The following is a 20,672-nucleotide window of genomic DNA, read 5'->3' on the forward strand; positions in this document are numbered from 1 at the left end:
CGCCAGCGGGCTGCCGGCCCCTGGGGGCAGGCTGGGGGCGCCCGCGGCGGCAGGAGGCGCTGTAGCCAGGGCTGCGGCGCGGGTCCCGCGGCGGCCGCAGGAGGGAGCGGGGCAGGCGCGGTGGGGCCGGCCCCTCCTCCGGCTCCGGCGCGGCCTCCTCCCGCCGGGCTCGGCCGGCGTCCGCCGTCCCCGCGGCGCCTCTCCGCGCCCGCCACCCCGAGCGCCCGCGCCGGGCTGGCGGGCGCCTGCGCGGGCGCGCGGGGCCATGGTCGTGGCCCCCTGACGGGCCGCGGCTACCTCCATGAAGCGGAAGAGCGAGCGGCGGCCGAGCTGGGCCGCTGCGCCCCCCTGCTCGCGGCGCTGCTCGGCGTCCTCGCCGGGAGTGAAGAAGAGCCGCAGCTCCACGTCGCAGGAGCTGCACCGGCTGGACCAGCAGGACGACGTGTACCTGGACATCACCGGTGAGCCGGCGAGCGCGCGCGCGGAGGGGCGCCCGGGACACGCGGCACCCTGCGCGGGGGTCCTAGCCCACCCAGCGCGCAGTGGAGGCGCCTCCGGGCCCGACCGACTGCCTCCACCCCACCCCCATAAAAGCCCCGGCCGGCCACACCCCCCTCGGGAGCCGGGCGCCCCGGGAGCGCCCCTCTACCCCAAGTTTCCATCTGCGTTTGTTGCGAGCTGTAACTTTATCCGGTTTGCACTCTCCTACCCCAGCGAGGTGGGCCGAGGGTCACCTTTCTAAATTGCTGGCGTCAGGTCGGCGCCTCGGGCTTTCTCTGAGTTCGGGTTGATACCGCCTCCCGGGGCTGCCAGTTCGGTTGGCCCTCACGGGAGTCTGAACCTCGGGATCGCCCGGGAGGATTCCCCGAGCGCGCGAACACGCCGGCGCGGGAGCTGCCCGCTCGTTTGGCGTTTGCCAGACCTCCCTGCTCCGTAGGAAATGGAGTCCCGCCGGCGCGGCGCTCCCGCCCGCACGGAAGCCAGATCCGTGCCGGGTCCTCACTGCACTGGCCGCTCCCCTAGGCACGCGCGTGAGCACGCCCCAGACCTCCTAGGGGTAGGTCCCCTCCGGGGCTGCCAGAAGGAATGTGTCACGTTGATGGCTTTTGAACTGGCCAGCATGCTGAATGCCCAGAGTTGTCACTTGTGAGAAATCGCAGCCAGCCAGAGCAGGAAGAAAAGAAGCCCTTTGATAGCTGTTTTATTGTTAGTGCTGATTCTCCGATTCTTGAAGACTAATAAATCCAACTTGGCAGCTGTTGGGTTTGCCAGATTGACACTGAACCGTGTGAAGGCATTAAATGTGATGATGTTTGTGGAAACGCTTTGTAAACAGCATAGCTGTCTACAGTTTTGAGGGAATTTGCAGTCTGTTTTTGTGGCGCCGAATGTGTAAACCTTGGCGTGGGGGGAGGGGGGGCTGGGGTTTTTTTATAATCTCTTTCCCGCTCTTAGCCTTTGATAAACCGGGTGAGCTGGAGTGGTCAGAACATTAGTTTAGAAAGTGATGAGACAAACAAATTTCCTAGAAATTATTTTCTAGGTTGATGGATAGTTGCAAACTAAGGTCCATTTTAAACAAAGCTGAGAGTAGAGCGGAAGGTTTCTTAGCGTTGATGGATTGCCCTTGGGAACGAAGTAGGAGGAGGAAGGGGTTGCCTTAAGTACCTGTCCCAGGCTGCCACTTGCCTGGGTCAGCGGTACGCTCGTGGCGCTGTAGGAGGTGAAGCCGGCTTGCTGAGGCTGAGACCAGGTCCCATCAGCTTGTGCCCTCCCGGGGAGGTGGCCTCGCTGAGGAGGGCTGGGTGGAGGACACACATTCCTTAATGCCTTTTGTTATTTATACCTCCTCAAAGGAAGTTTGTTTAATTTTAAGGCAAGTAACGCACTTACATGGCACAGAACTCTTAATTCTAAAGGCACACAGGAGTATATAGTGAAAAGTTGGTTTCAGCCGCCTGCTGCCCTTCCCCAGAGGCAACTTATGTTCCTAGTTTCTTGTGAATCCTTCCAGAAATAGACTCTGCGTGCACACACGTATATATACCATACCCAAGCATGGTACACACAAAATGTTGTTTTGTGTATTGTTTTTTCTTCACAGTATTTCTTAGCAGAACGATTGTTCTGTATTACTACATACCAAACTGCCTTATTTGATTTTAATTACTACTGTTTAGGCCAAAGTAGATATAGTTTTAAAGTATAAAACCATACAAAAGTATACGTGGATTTAAATGTATGTATGTTTTATAACTTGTTTAGACAGCTCCCTATTGATGAACATTTAGGTTGTCTCCAATCAAAAAGGAGATTTTTGAAAGCAAAGTCATTGGAGTAATTCTTCCTTCTCCTTTATGGAGAAAAAAATGCAACGTGGCTGGCTTTCAGTGAGGCAGTGACCAATGAATTAACTTCAGAAAATATCACCAAGCAGAATGTTGAGGAAAGAGTTAGTGCATTATATAAAATCAAAATGCTGTTATTTATATTACAAGCCCAGATAATGGAAGGGTCCAGGCTCAGTGTAAGATCACTCCAGGGGAGTAAGGGAGTCAGCTTTCCCTGGATTTCTCCAGCTGTATCCCTTAGTGACAGACTCGGCTTTCTGGAAGAATGGTACTGAATCAGTCTGTTTCCGTGTGATATACAAGATAAATTAAAGTAAGTTTGGATGCAGGGTGCGGATTACCTTTTATTGGGCTTGTAGGGAAGGCTTGAGGCCTTATCCTCAGCAAACGGCACCTGGTCCCATCCTTTCCAACTTGTTTTTCCCTCATTGTCTTCTTAAGTTGAAAAGCAATGCATGCACATTTTTAAAGTCAAACGTTGCCAAAGGAGATATATAGATATAGTCTCCCTTCCCGGTAATATTTTCTTTCCCTTCAGTTTTCTCTGCATGTTCAAGTTTCTACAAATTGTGCCATGCCAGCAAGAGCAGTCCTCTTTTTAATGGCTGCATGGTATTTCATTGTATGGCTGAACTGTGATCTATTTAATGGTAATAAATAAATGGTTATTTGAGGGTTTTCCAGCCCCTACTGCAAATGACTGCAGTCACATCAGTGTACATGTCTGCCTACATATGTGACTGTATCTGTAAACTAGAAGTGAAGAGGCCAGGCCAGAGTATACATAGGTTTATCCATTCATCAGTGGACTTTTTTTGGTGATTATGAATAATGCTGTTATGAGCATTCACGTACAAGTTTTTGCCTGAACACGTGTTTTCAGTTCCTTTGTGTATATACCCAGGAGTAGAATCACTGGGTTGCATGGTAACTCCATGTCTAACCTTTTGAGGAACTGCCAGACTTTTTTCCAAAGTGGCTACACCACCAGCATTCCCACCAGCATGTACCAATCATTCTACATTGTCGCTAACACTTAGGATAGTGAAGATTCTTTCCCAGTGGGGTTGGTTTGTAAAAATTAATGCACATTATCACTTCTGCCCACTCTACCCTTAAATATGTTAAAAATTTTTTTACTTTAGTAAGTAACTTTAGTTCCTTGACATTTTCATTGCAATCTGTTTTATCTGTAAGTTGAATTCACTTAGATCCCAGGATATTTCATGTGTGTACATTTAATTAAGGATGCTTAATGCCTATTTTTGTTCCTGTAGTCCTTTGTTACGTGGTCACTATTGTTTAGTGTCTAGCCAGCCGGCCTCCTACACTGGACATTTACTCTTGCTAGGAGCAGACTGATGGGGGTTTTATTCCCACCGGACCCTATCAACCTCTCATTGACTATTCACTTAGTTCTTGCCATGTGCAGTGACATGGATTTTTACCTGAGCTCTATTCCTGGTGCAGTTCCAGTGTACCATGTGAAAGAAAGGTCATAAATAGAGTGTAAACTGTATACATTAATGCTAAAGAGATACTGAGTAAAGATATGATCAGAATGAGTTGTTACCCAGTCAAGGAAGCTGGGGGAAGAAGGGAAGTGAGAAGGGTTTTTAGTTGGATTTGGAACTAGATAAATACCAAAGGAAAAATGTTGGATGTAGTCAGGTTTTTGATTTTCCTATGAACCTGTTTGCAACCAAAAGTCTGAATCTTTTTGATCTCAATTTCTTGTCCCTTAAATAGGGCCCTCTATAAATGATAGTGCACATTTCTCCTTTCGCGTATCTTTCGCGTATCTTAATATAGGAAAAAATTTTAAAGACTATAACACTACTACATAATCGCTGTGCTTAGGATTTAATAGTTGGTACACAACTTTATTTTACTTTTTTTATTTTTTAAATTTCTGACTAGTCAAGAAAATTGGTAATAACTACTGGCTAAAAAAGATTCTTGATGGTTTGTTTAAAATAAAAAAAAATTTTTCTTCAGTGTCTGCTATGATATTTTATCTTTTAAAGAGTGCTTATATTGTAACAGTAAATAGTTTATTGGAGAAGCTTTAGTGGAGGTCAGGATTGTCATTTAAAAGCACTGATTAATGGTGTATTGGATACTCATCAAATAAAATTAAACAGGTACAGCACTGCCTCCCCCCGCCCCCGTCTTTTTAGGATTTAAAAAATTCACAATAGACATCATTAGACAGGGAAAATTTATTCATTAATTCAAGAAATATTTATTGAATGCTTACTATGTAAAATAGTCATGTATATTCATTGTTTGCAGTGATAGAAGTATATTTTTTTGATAGAAAAGGAATGCTGTTACCTGGGGCACCGATTCAAGGAGGAAATAAATTCATTTTTCTAGTAGTAGTAGACTGACATTTATCAAAGTATGTAGTGTTTATTTTTCTTCTTGCTTATGACTTATTTCTATACTTACTCTTAAGTTTTTGCATAATGTGAATTTATTTTCTTGATTTATGTGCCTGCTTAATTCTTCAACATGTTTACTTCTGATGGTGTCATGTTAGTTATCTGCTTTAAGTCTAAGTTCTTAGGCATTCCAGCCTCACAGACAGACAAAACCTTAACACAGTTTAAATGTTACTGCTTCAGTGGACCTAAGAGTGGTTGGTGGGCATACAGATGAGGAGGCAGTGGAATAACTGGGTTACAGAGATGGAACTAATGCCAGGAGTTCCCATCAGTGCAAACTAACTTCTCTGTGCCTTTCAATGGGAATGACTTTCCCCAATTCCCATTGGGGTTAGGGAGACCTGGCATGAAACCACATTGTGGATTTTTAGGATAGAAGGAAGGCATTGGTGCCTACCAGTGACATTTCTTGGAAATTTCTGAGATCATCTCTGTGTATCTCTGAATTGACAGGACAGGGGTTTCATTTTTTTTAAAAGAATTTCAAGAGATCATACAGAAATACCACATCCGTCCAGTTTTCTGTCTGAAGAAGCCAAGACCAGAGATAAGTAATTTTGGCCAAATTGATGCAGTTTCTTTTTGGCAAAGCCATGACCACCTGACTTTTATTCTTTCTCACAGCTAACGCTGCTTCACAGAGTTGTATATAAATGATTTATTGAACATCTACTAGTTAGTCCTGTGCTACTTAGGCTAGTAGACGATATCGTAGTAGATGCTTGATAAGTAGTGTGTGTAAAGTTGAATTCAGAGAGATGAATAATTACCTAGTGAATTTGGAAAAATGAGCAAACTAAGTACCCAATTCAGGTCTCCAGCGCTCATGCTGTTTTCCAAATTGGCCATCATCACAGTCCAAATTTTCCAGATATTTCATTCATTCAAAAAAGGTATAATGAAATGTGTGATGAATACCTACTCTGCCAGGCCTTTTTTCTCTCAAGTGCTTCTAATAAATCACTGTTGGAGATAGTCCCTGTTCTCATGGGTTTATGTTTTCTGTGATAATTAAGAAAATAAAATTTGGAGGGTCTGAGGAAGAATTAGCATATAGAGGAACCGTGGTGGAAATCTTTGGGGAAAAAACACTGGAGTTTTTGAAGAGCTAATTCTAGTGGTTAGACACGAGGACAGAGGCAAAGCTCGTGTCTACCCACACTGGGATTGAACACAGCCAGATCATTAATAACCTTTTGGAGCCTCTATTCTCTCAAACGTTTAAAAATAAAAAGTCCAGGGCCGGCCCCCTGGCTTAGGGGTTAAGTGCTCGCGCTCTGCTGCTGGCGGCCCAAGTTCACATCCCCGGCGCGCACCGACGCACCGCTTCTCCCGCGACGCTGAGGCCGGTCCCACATACAGCAACTAGAAAGATGTGCAGCTGTGACATACAACTATCTACTGGGGTTTTGGGGGAAAAATAAATAAATTAAAAAAATTAATAAAAAAATAAAAATAAAAAGTCCACAGAGTTGTTAGGATGAAATGAAGAGGATGCCTGTGAAGTGCCTGGCCTGGTGCCTCGTTGACAACCAGGGTTCTGTAAAGGGTCCCTAGAATTACAAGTGTGCCCGCAGTGGGCTAGGCGGATTACAGAGGGCAGACTGAGCAGTCGTCATGGTTAGAAGGGTTTCCAGCTCAGAAGCAACCTTTCCCTCATATGTGCACTTGCACGAAAGGTTCAGTGAATCAGCACAGTGAAAATGCAGTGTGCTCCTCTCTGCTTCTGAGAGGGATCTTTAGGGCAGAAATGCTCCTGATGAGGCTGGCTCAGTATTTGTCAGAGCAGCGGAGGAGGTTCGCGTCGTGTTGATAATCTTTTCTGCCGTGGGGAAAACGTTACGGTTTCTCTTTGAAGATACCTTCTAAGAGAAAGAGTAAACCAAAGGTGTTCCTTCATTTTTGAGGCTATTGTTATGTATTTTTATTATACTGAAGAGTTTGTATGTTGCTAAATGTTAAATCGCAGCAAAGCTTATGGGGGGGGTGGTCTTTTGTAAAGATGCAAAGGCCTCATGGGAGAGCCAGAGGTAGAAGGTTATAGAAAATAAAACATGTATATTACATTCTTTAATGATAGAATATAAATTTTTCAGAGTGGTTAATTTAAAGCATGACTGTGCCCTAGTGCATTCGCTTTAAAAGAATCTTTCACAGATCCAAAAGATATGATACTGGTGGTGCATATTATTGGCAGACAGGGCTTTTTTTTTTCCCTGGGTAAAAAAATTGCCTTTCAAAGGGCTTTTCCATACTTAATGTGTAGCACAGAGACCCAGTTTATTTGGAAGGGGGTGGGAGTTGAACATAAATGAAAAATTATACCTTTAAATCTATTTTTTTTGTTCCACTGGAAAACAAATACTTTTAGTAGCCAGTATTTTGTTTTCCTTCCCATCCTAGCCACAGAATAGTTTTAATCTTCGTAAGTCCTTTAATTAAGGTCCTTCACATAAAAATTACTTGTATAATTATCTGTAAGTTGAAATGAAAAGTATGGGAAGACTTATTTCAAAGTCCTTCCTCACTTAGTACAGGCACCTTAATGAGTGAGGTAAGTAGGTGCAGGGGTTGGTGTGGGAAAGAAGTGGAGAGATTGCATCAGAGACGGAGAAACTGGTTTGGCAGGGGCTCCGCAATCTTCAAACATTGTTTCTTTACGTTATTTGGTTTTTAGCTTTTGAGGTTCGTCACTTAATTTCTAGAGGTGCTGACTACCATATTAGGCAGGGATTACCTTAGAAAACATTTTCCAAAATAAAGTTGATTTTAACTTTCTAAATACAAAGATATTTAACTGGAATGTGTACGTCTCACCTGGATTCTCTAGTTTATGTGAAAGTTTTACGCCCTTCTCTCTCTCTCTCTTTTTTCTATAGCTTTTCATGGATACTGCTCCAACAAAGGTATTCAGATCATTGACTCTACTTTGCAGTTCTTTCTGATGATTTTAAAACTGTAGATTTAATCTGTTAGTTGTGATTCTTGGTTCCGTCCCTTCCTGTTTGCTTGTCTTAAATTTAGTCGTAGGTAGCAGATTCCGTTTTCTGTAACTGTAGAGTATCTTTCGTATGTTTATGACTTAAGTTGAAATTTGTCTTTATATGAAAAGTTTTGTTGGTTTCTGTGTATAGGTAATGCTGAAAGTAGTTTCTGTGATATTTTATTGGGTTAATTATGAATCTGTTTTGGATGGTGGATATTTTTGGTACTACGAAACTTTGGCTGTTTTAATTGAATCTCACTTTTGTAGGCTCTTGCTGAAAGGATACAATAAATGAATAACATATGATACAACAATAAAATGAATTGTTATAACTATAAAAGCTATTCTTGATTTCTCCCCCCTAGATTACTTAGTTATTTCTAGGCATTTCTTTGCTTAATGGACAGGCTTATATCTTATTTACTGTGTTTGGCAAGAAGGAAATCTCATGAAATGCCAGCTTGAACTTTGGGAACAGGGAAGCTCTTTTATATTCTATTTTTTTAAAGAATTTAAAAAGTAATCTGATTTCCTTTGATTTTAAAGTTCCTCAAATAAGGCCAGTTATCAAAAGAACAAATCTGAATAGCTATGTATGTATATATCTTGCCAATTGTTAAAAAGATTTCTGACTTTATTCTCTTGGTGTTTTATTCAGCTCCTTTAATTCTTAGTATCATTTGTATTCTAGGAGCGGTTCTCTTAGACTGCTTTATTCACCAGTCCAAAGATTTGGTCCCATTGTCTTTGAGTCTGAAAAGCTGAGTAAATTCATTCTAATTATGTAATATCACATATTGACTTCATTTCCCAGGTAGTTCACTTTTATACCATTAAAATTTGGTCGGCAGTGTACTTTTCACAGAAGAAAAACATCTTGTTCCTGATGTCAGTGATATTTGTTGTTCCTTCAAGTTCTAATTTGAAAGTAAAATTACTTTCTTGGCACTGCTATGCAGTTTATGACATTGATCTCTTTATACCCAATCCATAATGCTATAATATCATTACAGATTCAGAATTTTGCAAGGCCCTCTATTTTAGGACCATCTCAGCTGAATCATTCTTTGCATTTCGCTAATTTATACTTATTTGTATTTGTTGAATTGTGCTATGGAATTAATTAGTGTATCCATTCAACAAATATTTATTGAGCAGCTACTTTGAGCAAGGGATTGGGCCAAGTATTATTGAGGAAAGCAGAAGGGGATGTGAAGACTTCTAACAATGTGCTCCTTATCCCTGAAAGAATGAGAAGGAATAGACTCTTAAGTCATCAACTCAATGAAGACAGGTAATGAAGGAATCAGTCATTATGTAGTTTGCTCTCTTCTTCATTTAAACTATCAGTCTGAGAGAATTTTGTGATGGAAATGTCACTCAATTCCTATACAAAGTGAATTATTTTTTCCAATATATGGTGAAAATGATCTGTCTTATGGTGTCTTTTGTGTGTGTGTGTGTGTGTGTGTGTGTTTTAACCTTCAAAAGAAACAAGGGGAAAAGCTTCTTTTTGTTATATAACTAATCATATATATATATATATATATATATATATATATATATATATATATATATATATGTGAATGCATATAGTTAATAATATACTGAAAATCCTGTCTAAGAGCCGAAGTGAAAGGTCTACATTCCAATCAATTCTATATCTGTAATTTGAATCTCAAAGTATCTCAGGTGTGATTTAAAATAAGATACCTTGTTTATTTTTAAGAATACCTTCTTTATTGGTAAGAAGTAATTACAGAGCACTTTTTAAGCTGAGTATTGCTTCTTAAATTGAAGCCACTAAAGATGAATAATACTCATCTTAAATTTTTTTTTTTTTTGAGGGAGATTGGCCCTGTGCTAACATCTGTTGCCAATCTTCCTCTTTTTTTTCTTTTCTCTCCCCATAGCCCCAGTACATAGTTGTGTGTCATAGTTGTAGAGTTGTAGCTCTTCTATATGGGACCCCGCCTCAGCATGGCTTGATGAGCGGTGAGTATGTCCACGCCCAGGATCCGAACCGGCGAACCCCGGCCCCCGAAGCAGAACGCCTGAACTTAACCACTTGGCCATCAGGCCGGCCCCTCATCGTAAATATTTTAAGAACTAGGTTTGGTGTGTGTGACTTGAACTGAAAAGCATTCTGATTTTCACATTCTTTTATAGGTGCTGAGGAAGAATCGCTTTGACATGAATGTATAACAGAATTAACATTGTCTTTTTACATTTTTGGGAGCTGTTCTCAATGTGTTCTTGGAATTTTTCATTGTAATACTGTCATTAGATAGCTTGGTGGAAGCATCTGATACCTGAAATTGAAGCATCTTTTTTTTTTTTTTTAACATTGTTAAAACCATTTATTTTGATAGTCTATCATAAACAAGTCAGTAGAGGTTCCACTCTGCTACAATGCATCTGAGAAGTAAGAGCCCTGTGCCATTCAACTGGTGAACGTCGGAACGATGTCTCGTCTCTTATCCCAGCCAGTGCGCACACCTTCCATGTTGTTCCTGTCCATTGACTGCTTCCAAATCCAGAAGACCAAATGGTTCTTTATCCCCAAAGTAAGCTCAAAACAGTTGGTTCAGGCATTCCAGGATCTGCACCCCTCTGAAATCCCAGGTAAATCACGAGAGGAATAAAGCCCCAGCGGACAGCAAACTGGCCACCCTTGAAGAGCTGCTGCAGCCTCTGCTTGGCCTCTTTGCTCAGCTTCACCATGGCGACGGCCGGGACTACACAGCGAGGAACCACAACACCAGCCAGGGCCTCGGGAATCCAAAAAAGAAAGAACTGAAGCATCTTAACATGCATTTCTTTCCTTTTTGACAATAAACTGTCAAAATAGCTTAGAATTTAGCTAGCAAACACAACTGAGGTTGGGATTTTAATTCTACTATTAATATGTTCTAATTTTAAACTATTGTGACTGAAAGGGCTTGAAGCACAAATTGACTCAGCATATGTTTGAGTGCATTTTATGGTCTCTTCCTTGCGATGGCTGCTGCAAGAGCTGCCATAGAGATTTCAGACTTGACCTCTGATCGCTGGGAAGTGAGGCTAGCACACAGAACTGGGTGATACAGATCTATATATATATCTCTGTCTCTATCTGTGTCACATAGAGGAGCTTTTCTGTGAATTCATGGACACGCAAAGACGGAGGCCTCTGAATGAATGGGATTCTTGGAAAGGAGGCTTGAGCTACACTTGAAAAGATTCTCTTCTTTTCCCGTCCAGAACCAGTAGGAACTGTTGTTGATCACAGTTAAGACATGAGTCCCCGCTTTCTCCTTCCTCTTGACAGCAGCATTACCCCGACTGTGGTGGCAGTTGGGGGGTGATTGCTGGGACTGGGGCTAGACTCTACCCCAGCACAGGGGGAATATCCTCTTCACACCCTCAGAGCTGCCCCACAGTGCTCTTACATTCCACCAGTAACAAGCATTGAGACATGGCAGTTAACTTGAACTAAATAACAACTTTGTTCCAAAATGGAAAAATACTTTATTTAATGAAATCTCTCTTACTCAAGAGGGCAGGATAAAGAAGATAAACCTTAAAGCGTCCTTTATCTGTTAGGACCTATTCAGATTATTTTGATTAAATAAATTTTTAGAGGTTAAATTTGCAAGGACTCAGAAGACAACCATTTCCAGGCACAGTGCTAAGGGAATTTTTTCTTAATGTGACACTTTTGGGAATTTCCATAATTAAAATGTGGGATATTCTGAAGGCTAAGCAAGAAACTTGGACTTTTTTTTAATCAAAGCTTTGGATTAATGACTCTATTTTAAAATGATTTCAGAAAACAAATGTGATTCTAATATAGAGATTTATGAATAGGATTACTAAGTTTTGTTGTTTTATGCCACAAAAGCAATTTTTTAATAATGCCAGTTTTTTGTGTACCTGTTACATACCCCATTTAACGTAACCCTATGCAGTGCTGCTTTGTTGTAATTATATTGTCCACAAAATACTTTGCTAGGAATAAATAGGCATATATAAAACTGCTTGTTTTGGGTTCCCCCAAACAGACTGAGTCAAGGATTCTAATGCAAGTACTTTCTTTGGGAGATGTTCCAGGAAGCTCTCCAAGGGGAATGGCGAAGTGAGAGGGTCTGGAAAGGCAGGCCGTAGATGGCTCATTATCAAGCAAGTTACTATGTAGTAACTGGAGTTTGATCTCACAGGGGAACTATAGAGCCACTATAGAACACGTGAGGCTCCAGGAGGCTGGGATATTTATACACCAGTAACTTGGAGGGGTGAGTGATAATTTTGAACTGCTATGAGGGTGGCCCAAATGGGCTCTGTAGGCCAGAGAAAGCCCTGAAAGAAATGTTGGGGGGGGTGGGGGAGAAATGTTGATGCAATTGGAAAGTGTGTTGAAAGGGGGAGGGGGTGGAGCTCTTCCAGTGCCTCCTGAATCAGTTACGGTATTGATGTATTTTTTCTGTGTGATCTTAGCGCTATTATTGTAAGTTCTTAGCTAGTTATCGCTCAATCATATCCCGAGTTGAGTGTGTTGTTATGATTATGTTTCGTCCTCGTGGGGCATTTTTGATAGCAAATGTTGAGAAAAGGTATGCATGTGAGGGTTAGAACCAATGGGAGCATGCTAAGCTGGATGTTTAAAATGCAAGCTTAATGAGATCCTTGCAAGGAATTGTTTAAGGAAACTAGGTAAAGATCAGTGTGCAATTAAGGATGGGTGGAAGTTCTTTGATTTTTATGAAAGGCTTTATAAACATCACTGTAGCTTGGAGGTTTGACTGATAATTGTGATTGGCATCTGGAAGAATTATGGCCAGAGATAATCCTGACTTCACTGAATGTGAAGTGACTGGAATTGCTGAGCCACTGCCAGCGTAGAAGGCCAGGACTGGATCTCCATGGAGACTTTGCGGATTCCATGCAAGTTCCATTTCCAGGAACTCCTTATCCCCAGCTCATGCGTGTGAAGTCAACCACCTTATGTCATTTAAAATTTCTAATAAGGCCAGATAACAAGTGCTAGGTACTCTTGGGAATGTTTCAAGATAAAGAAATCTACTGATTTAATTGCTCAAGCGTTTATAATCTGTGTATCATATGCATGTACAAAGAGTTACACAGATAAAAAGCGGAAAAATCACAGTTTACCATATATGGTGTCAGTGCTATTTTCCTACTTTTTTGGATGCTTCCCCCATACTATTAAGTCTTGCAAAGTCCCTTTTCATTTTTCTTTGGAAACAATAATCCAGTCCATTGTTCTTAGTGGGGGGGAAAAATATAAGTCATAATGCTAATCTTGTAAGAGGTGGAATTTAGCAATGCTGAAACTTTTACATTGGGATGAAGATTCAATAATAAAAGCGTTGACTTAGGAAGCATTAGAAATAATTTTTCTTCATTTTCTTGAATATCAGTGAGCAGCTTTTAGAACTTATTTAAAAAAATAGTGCTGATGCTGTTTCTCACCGTTTAATCATGTTCCATGTTGTTGAGGTGCGTTCATGATTCTGGGTTGGTGACGCAGTCATCATTGGTCCATGCAAGCCCCTTTATTAGGCTTTCTGTGTTTTTGAAATATGGCCCACTAACCAATCAGTATACCCCTTCACTTAGAGTTGTTTTTTTTTTTTAAGTTTTTCATTTTATTTATTTTTTGAATAGATAATACATGCACATGGTTCAAATTTCAAAGATACAAAAGAGTAAACAGCACAGAGTAAGATTCTCCCTTTCCCCTGTCACCTAGGTACCTTTTTTGCCTCCTCAGAATCAATCAACATAACTAACCTCTTCTGTCTTACCAGAGATTTTCTGTGTATTTACAAATATATGTATATGTGTGTTTAGAGATGTATGTATGTTTGTATCCTCTTATGCAAATTACAACACATTATTCCCCCTGTTTTGTACCTTGCTTTTTTCCCTGCTCTTCGGTTGCTCAGTGAGCACAGAATTGGAACAAAGGAAGCTGGAGGATCCTAATGGATGATGCTTTCAAGCTCCTGTAGATTAAGAAGTGATGATAATGGCCTCTGGGTTGTCAGTGTCTGCTCCATGCCAAGGCCCATGCTAAGACCTGTGTCTCTCCTCCACCCCCCAAAAAAGTTTCTAAAATATAGGTGCTCCCTATTTTTAAAAAAGGACATCACAGAAAGAAAAGAAAAAAACGATCAATGATTCTAGTAGCAAGGATGTTTTCTCTATCATAGTAGTTAGTTTAGACTTGGTTGTATTCCGCATCTCAGCAGCTTAGAGATTTCATGCTTGTTTCTGTTTCAACATCCACTGTGGGTCAGCAGGGGCTTCTGCTTATTGTAATTGCTTGGAGATCTAGGCTGATGAGCAGCAGTCGTCTCTAATATTACTGGTCCCTGTGCCAGAGGAAAAAGTGCTATGGAGGGTCTTGAATCAGCAATTAAATGCTCATTTCCACTCATAGCTCATTGGCTACAAATAATCACATGGTCCCACCCACCCAACCACAGAGAGGCAGGAATGTGCCTGTTAGGCAGGAAGCCAGAAATATTTGGTGAACAGCATTAATCACTACCACATATAGCCTTTTAGATTGTTCAGTGCGTATTTATATACACAGATATCTCTATAGAGAGAGATGTTTTTACAGCAAGATAAACACTGTAAATACTATTATAATTTTTTCCACTTCATATATTACAGTGGAATCACTTATTGTCATAAATATGTCTAAATATATATCTTTTAGTGAATGCATATTATTCCATTGTACACATTTATAATTATTTATTTCCTTGTGACTCCTCTACTGAGGAAGATGTACATAACTTCATTTGCATAAAATTGGGTAGAGAATTTAGAGGTTGTAGACCTTCCTCAGCCAAGCCTTGGATTCTTGTCATGGTCTCTAGATTGTAAATATAAGCTCCATTTAGAATGACCCTTCTTTATCCCCTCTGTCCTCTCATAAAGTACCTTTTTATAATTTTTTAATTGATACTTTAGATAGGTAAATACATTCACGTGGTTCTGAGACAAGAGTATAGTGAGCAGTCTCCCGCTGGCCTCTCCCTGCCCGTATCTGTCTAGTTCTCCCCACTCTGCTCTCCCACGGAGGTTTTAGTTTCTTACATTTGTCTTGAGTTTTTTAAAATGAATTTGCATAAAATATAGTTCTTTTAAAAATTATTATTTTAGCAAACTTTTATTTTGGAATAATTTAAGATTTATAGAAAAGTTGCAAAGATAATATAAGAGCTCCCATGTATGCCTCACCTGTTTCCCCTAATGTTATCTTACATCACCACAGTACATTTGTCAAAACTAAAAAGCCAACATTGATGTGAGCTATTAACTAACTCTAGACTTTATTTGGACTTCCCCACGTTTTTGATAAATATCTTTTAGAAAAAAGATACGATCGAGTATAGAATTCAGGATACTACATTGCATTTAATAGATTCTTTTTGAACTAAAAGATAGTATATTCTGCACATACTTCTTCTGTACCTTGCTGTTCTCGACTAATATATTTCATTGATTCTAAAATACAATAGAATGTATTAAGTAATTCATAGGAAATATGCCAATTATAACTGTAAGTCACAGATTTTAAGATAAGGGCATAATTTCAGAGATGTTCAAATGTGAAAATATATACATCTCAGAATTGATGGAATATGGTATATCTTGGAGATCTTTCAATTTTATTTCATCATTCTTTTTTATAGCTGCATAGGATTTCATTTTATAATGCACATAAGATCTTTAATCAAGCCCATATTGATACTCATTTGGATTGTTTTCAGTCTTTAGCTATAAAAAATAATGCTATATTGAATAGCCTGTTATATATGTACAGATGTGTATAGGGGATGACTTTTCAAAAGTGAATTGCCGAGTTAGAGGTATATATATTTGTAATTTTGATAAAAATTATATCCATTTACAGTCCCACCAGCAGTGTATGAGAGGACTTGTTTATAACTTCACCAACAGAGTGGGTTATCAAACGTTTGGATTTTTGCCAGTCTGACAGGTAGAAAATTATAGTCTCAATGTAATTTTCATTTGTATTTCTTTTATGAGCACAGATTGAGTTTCTGAAAACTGGGTATAAATACCCTTTGCCCATTTTTTTGTTGGGCTACATTGGCTGATTCCAATTTATATGCATTAGGCTCTTTCAATATTAGGGAAATTATTATGTGTGATGATTTACAAATATGTTTTCTATTTGTCATTAGCTTTAGTTGTGGTGGTGATGTGTGTTTGCCATGCAGAGTTTCTAGGTGAACCTGCTAATCTTTTCTCTTACGGCTTCTGGGTTTTAAGTGTTAGTTGGACTCAACAAAGTTATTAGGGAATTCTCATGCATTTTCTTCCATTTCTCCTCTCCTGGCCTTTATGCTATTGTTCTCATGCATTTTACTTGTACAGATATTATATTATAAACCTCACAATACATTATTTACTTTTGTTAAAACAATCATATTTTAAAGAGATTTAAATTTTAAAAATCTTATATATTTACTCATATAGTTACCATTTCTAGTGCCCTTCATTCCTTTGTGTGGATCCAGATTTCCAACTGGCATCACTTTCCTTCTAACTGAAGGATTTTTTTTTTTTTTAACAGTTCCTATAGTGCAGGTCTGCTAGTGATGAACTCTTTCATCTTTTGAATGTCTAAAAATGTCTTCATTATGCTGTTTTTGAACAATTTTTGCTTAGTACAGAATTCAAGGTTGGCATTTTTCTTTTTTCTTTCAGTACTTTAAATATGTTGCTCTACTGTCTTATCACTTGCATTGGTTCCCACAAAAAATCTGATATCCTTATCTTTGTTTCTCTGTATGTAATATGTACTTTGTCCTCCGGCTGCTTTTGAGATTTTTCTCTTTATCACTGCTTTTAAGCTATTTGATTGTGGTGTAGCTTTCTTCATGTTTCTTGTGCGTAGGATTCATTGAACTTCTTGGATCTGTAGGTTTACAGAGTTTGTCAATTTAGAAAGTTGTCAGCCATTATTTCTTTAAATATTTGTTCTGCTTGCTCTCCTTTCTTAGTGTACAGTGAGCTGTGTATTAGGCCATTTTCAGCTGTCCCGCAGCTCACTGATGCTCTTTTCATTCTTTTGGATTTTTTTTTTCTCTTGCTCTGTTTCGTTTGTGATAGGTTCACTGCTATGGCTTCAAGTTAACTAATCTTTCCTTCTCTTATTTTATCTGCCATTAATTTCATATTTTTCATTTCATAGGTTGTAGTTTTCCTCTTCACAAAAAGCTCGATTTTGGCCTTTTTTTAATATCTTCTGTCTCTACTTTTTTTACTCTATTTTTAAAATAATAGCCCTATTAAGATATAATTCACCTACCATACAATCCACCAATTTAAAGTGTACATTTCAATGGTTTATTTTTTGTAATAGTATATTTTATATAGTATTGAAATATTAAATTAAATATTAAATATGTAAATTTTAAATATTTTAAAAATAGTATTTTTGAGGGGTGAATAGTATATTTACACAGTTGTGCAGCTATCACCATAATCTAATTTTAAGCATTTGCATTATCCCAAAAATAAACCTTGAACCTAATAGCAGTTACTCCCCATTCCTCTCACCCTCCCATCCATCCCAGCCCTAGATAACCACTAATCTACTTTCTGTGACTATAGATTTCCTATTTTGGACATTTCATTTCAATGAGATTATACTATTAGTCATCTTTTGTGACTGGTTTCTTTCACTTAGCATAATGTTTGTGAGGTTCATCCATGTTGTAGCATGTACCAGTACTTTATTCCTTCTTATGGCTGAATAATACTCCATTGTATGACTGTATCACATTTTGTTTATCTGTTCGTCAGTTGATGGACATTTGGGTAGTTTCCACTTTTAGTCTATTGTGAATAATGCTGCTGTTTTTATGTGGACATATATTTTCATCTACTTAACTTACAGAACATATGAATATAGTTATAATAACTTTTAACGTCTTTCTCTGCTAATTCTGACTTGTGCATCACTTCTGGGTCTGGGTCTATTTGAGTGTCTGATTACTCTCTCCATTCTGGGTCTTGCTTCCTTGCATGCCTGGCGATCTTGGGTTGGATGCTGCATTTTACCTTAGTGGGTGCTGGATATTTTTGTATATCTTCTTGACCTTTGTTCAGGGATGCAGTTAAGTTGCTTGGAAATAGTTTCATACTTTCAGGTCTTGCTTTTATGATTTGTTAGGTTGGCCTGGATCAGTGTTCAGTTGAGGGGTAATTATTCATTATTGAGGCAAGACCTTCCTGAGTACTCTTATCCAACGCCCTGTGCTTAGGAGTTTTTACATAACGGCCTGTGAAAGCAAGTGCTGTCCTCAGCCTTGTGTGAGTGCCAAACACTATTTGCTCTAATCTTTTTGGATGGTTCTTTCCTTGGGCCTCCAGTAGTTTCCTCACATGCATGTTCTATACTCTGTTAAGTACTTAAGTCCCTTTGCAAATCTCTGGGGTTCTCTCTGTGCAGCCTTCTTCTTTTTGGTATTCTGTTCTGTGAACTCTTATTGGCTTTGTTTCCCTGGACTCAGCTCTATCTCCTCAACTCAGGGAGTCTGCTGTGATCTGCCTCAGTTTACCCTCTTTGCAGTGGCACTAAGCTGGGGCAATCTTAGGGCTCACCTTTTTTGTTTCTTGTGTCCCAGGGATCACTGTCCTCCATTGCCTGATAACCAGTCTTGAAAATCATTATTTAATGTATTTTGTCTGTTAAAAAAAATTTTTTTTTCGGGAGAAATCTCTGGTCACTGTTACTTTATCTTGGCTAGCAGTGGAAATCCTGTGTTTTCTTATACAGCATGCGTCACTTAATGACAGAGATATGGTCTGAGAAACGCATCGCTAGGCAATTTTGTCATTGTGTGAACATCATAGACTATACTTAAACAAACCTACATGGTACAGCCTACACACACCTAGGCTATATGGTATATAGCCTGTTGCTCCTAGGCTGCAAACCTATACAGGATGTTACTGTACTAAATTCTGTAGGCATTTGTAACACAATGGTAAGTATTTGTGTATCTAAACATAGAAAAGATACAGTAAAAATATAGTATAAAAGATAAAAAGTGGTACACTTGTATAGGGCACTTACCATGAATGGAGCTTTCCGGACCAGAAGTGGCTCTGGGTGAGTCGGTGAGTGAGTGTGAGTGAATGTGAAGGCCTAGGACATCACTGTACACTGCTGTAGACTTTATAAACACTGAACACTTAGACCACACTAAATGTATAAAAAAATATTTTTCTTTCTCCATTCGTAAATTAACCTTAGCTTACTGTAACTTTTTTAGTTTATAACCTTTGAATTTTTTTTAAACTTTTGACTTTTTTAAACTTTTGACTCTTTTGTAATAACACTTAGCTTAAAACACAAACATTGTACAGCTGTACAAAAATATTTTTTCTTTATATCCTTATTCTGTAAGATTTTTTCTGTTTTTTTTTTTGTGAGGAAGATCACCCCTGAGCTAACATCCATACCAATCTTCCTCTTTTTGCTGAGGAAGACTGGCTCTGAGGTAACATCTGTTGCCAATCCTTCTCCTTTGTTTCCCCAAAGCCCCAGCAGATAGTTGTATGTCATAGTTGCACATCCTTCTAGTTGCTGTATGTGGGACGCCGCCTCAGCATGGCCGGAGAAGTGGTGCGTCAGTGCGCGCCCGGGATCCGAACCTGGGCTGCCAGTAGCAGAGTGCGCGCACTTAACCGCTAAGCCATGGGGCTGGGCCCAGATTTTTTCTATTTTTAAAATTTTTTATTTTTTTACTTTTTAAACGTTTTTGTTGAAAGCTAAGACACAAACACACACATTAGCCTAGGCCTACACAGGATCGGGATCATGAATATCACTGTCTTCCACCTCCATAACCTGTCCCACTGGAAGGTCTTCAGGGACAATAACCCACATGGAGCTGTCGTCTCCTATGAAGAATGCCTTCTTCTGGGATACCTGCTGAAGGACCTGCCTGAGGCTCTTCTTGAGGAGGTGTCACTCTTTTCAGAAATATGTCCGTGGTGGTTTGTTTGGTTTGTTTCTGTTTTTCATTATAGATTTGCTTGTGAGCAGATAATGCACCATGAACATTCCTCTCTAAAACCTTTCGGTGTTGGAGTCCATGTCTTCAAACTTTTTAAGGGGCTCATCGAGGTCTGCACAAGCTTCTGCTAAACCCTTCACTGTGAATTTTCTTGGGGGTTCTTCTTTTTTCTTCTTCTGCAGTTTCCTTTTTCTCTTGCCTCTTCTTCAGCTATGCGTTCCTGTTCCAGTTCCAACAGCTCCTCATTAGTCAGTTCCTCAGGAACCACCTCTGGGAGCTCCTCACTGTCATCCTCATCCACACCCAGGTTGAAGTGTTTTGCCATCTCAACCACAGCCTTGGTGATTTTGCAACCTCATCATCCTTGGAGAATCCTCTGAAGTCATGGACGAACCTTTTTTTTTTTTATTTTTTTTTGCTGAGAAAGATTCCTCCTGAGCTAACATCCGTTGCCAAACCTCCTCTTTTTTTGCTCTGAGGAAGAGGAGCCCTGAGCTAACACTTGTGCCAATTTTCCTCTATTTTTTTGTATGTAGGACACTGCCACAGCATGGCTGGTGAGTGGAGTAGCTCTGCACCCAGGATCCGAACTTGCAAATGCAGGCCGCCGAAGTGGAGCATGTGAAACTTTAACCATTCTGCCACGGGGCTGAGCCCATGGACGAACCTTTTGAGTGTCTCTTTCCAGATGTCATTCATATACTCCTTGGTGACATCACCCCAAGCCCAACCAAGGTTCTTGATGCAGTCATAGATGTTGTAATCCTTCCAGAATTGCATCCGTGTCTTCTCAGTGTCTTCCTCAGTT

General features: G+C 39.9%; 1 protein-coding gene and 1 pseudogene across 6 annotated transcripts in view; one reads left to right on the top strand and one right to left on the bottom strand.

The window, feature by feature from the left end:
- The first annotated feature begins 229 nt into the window (after positions 1–229).
- The window catches only part of CDC14B (cell division cycle 14B), a 103,271-nt gene continuing 82,828 nt past the window's right edge, over positions 230–20,672 (top strand). For all 6 annotated transcript variants that reach the window (XM_087444270.1, XM_087444266.1, XM_087444269.1 and 3 more), the window contains exon 1: positions 230–461. In XM_087444270.1, the coding sequence (XP_087300396.1) occupies positions 302–461 (160 nt within the window). In that variant the 5' untranslated portion in view covers positions 230–301. The remainder of the gene's footprint in view (positions 462–20,672) is intronic.
- On the bottom strand, positions 10,123–10,535 carry LOC101395031 (mitochondrial import receptor subunit TOM7 homolog pseudogene; annotated as a pseudogene).

The sequence above is a fragment of the Ceratotherium simum genome, chromosome 20 (genome assembly GCF_057802395.1).
Source record: "Ceratotherium simum simum isolate JZ-2026a chromosome 20, ASM5780239v1, whole genome shotgun sequence".
NCBI lineage: Eukaryota > Metazoa > Chordata > Mammalia > Perissodactyla > Rhinocerotidae > Ceratotherium > Ceratotherium simum.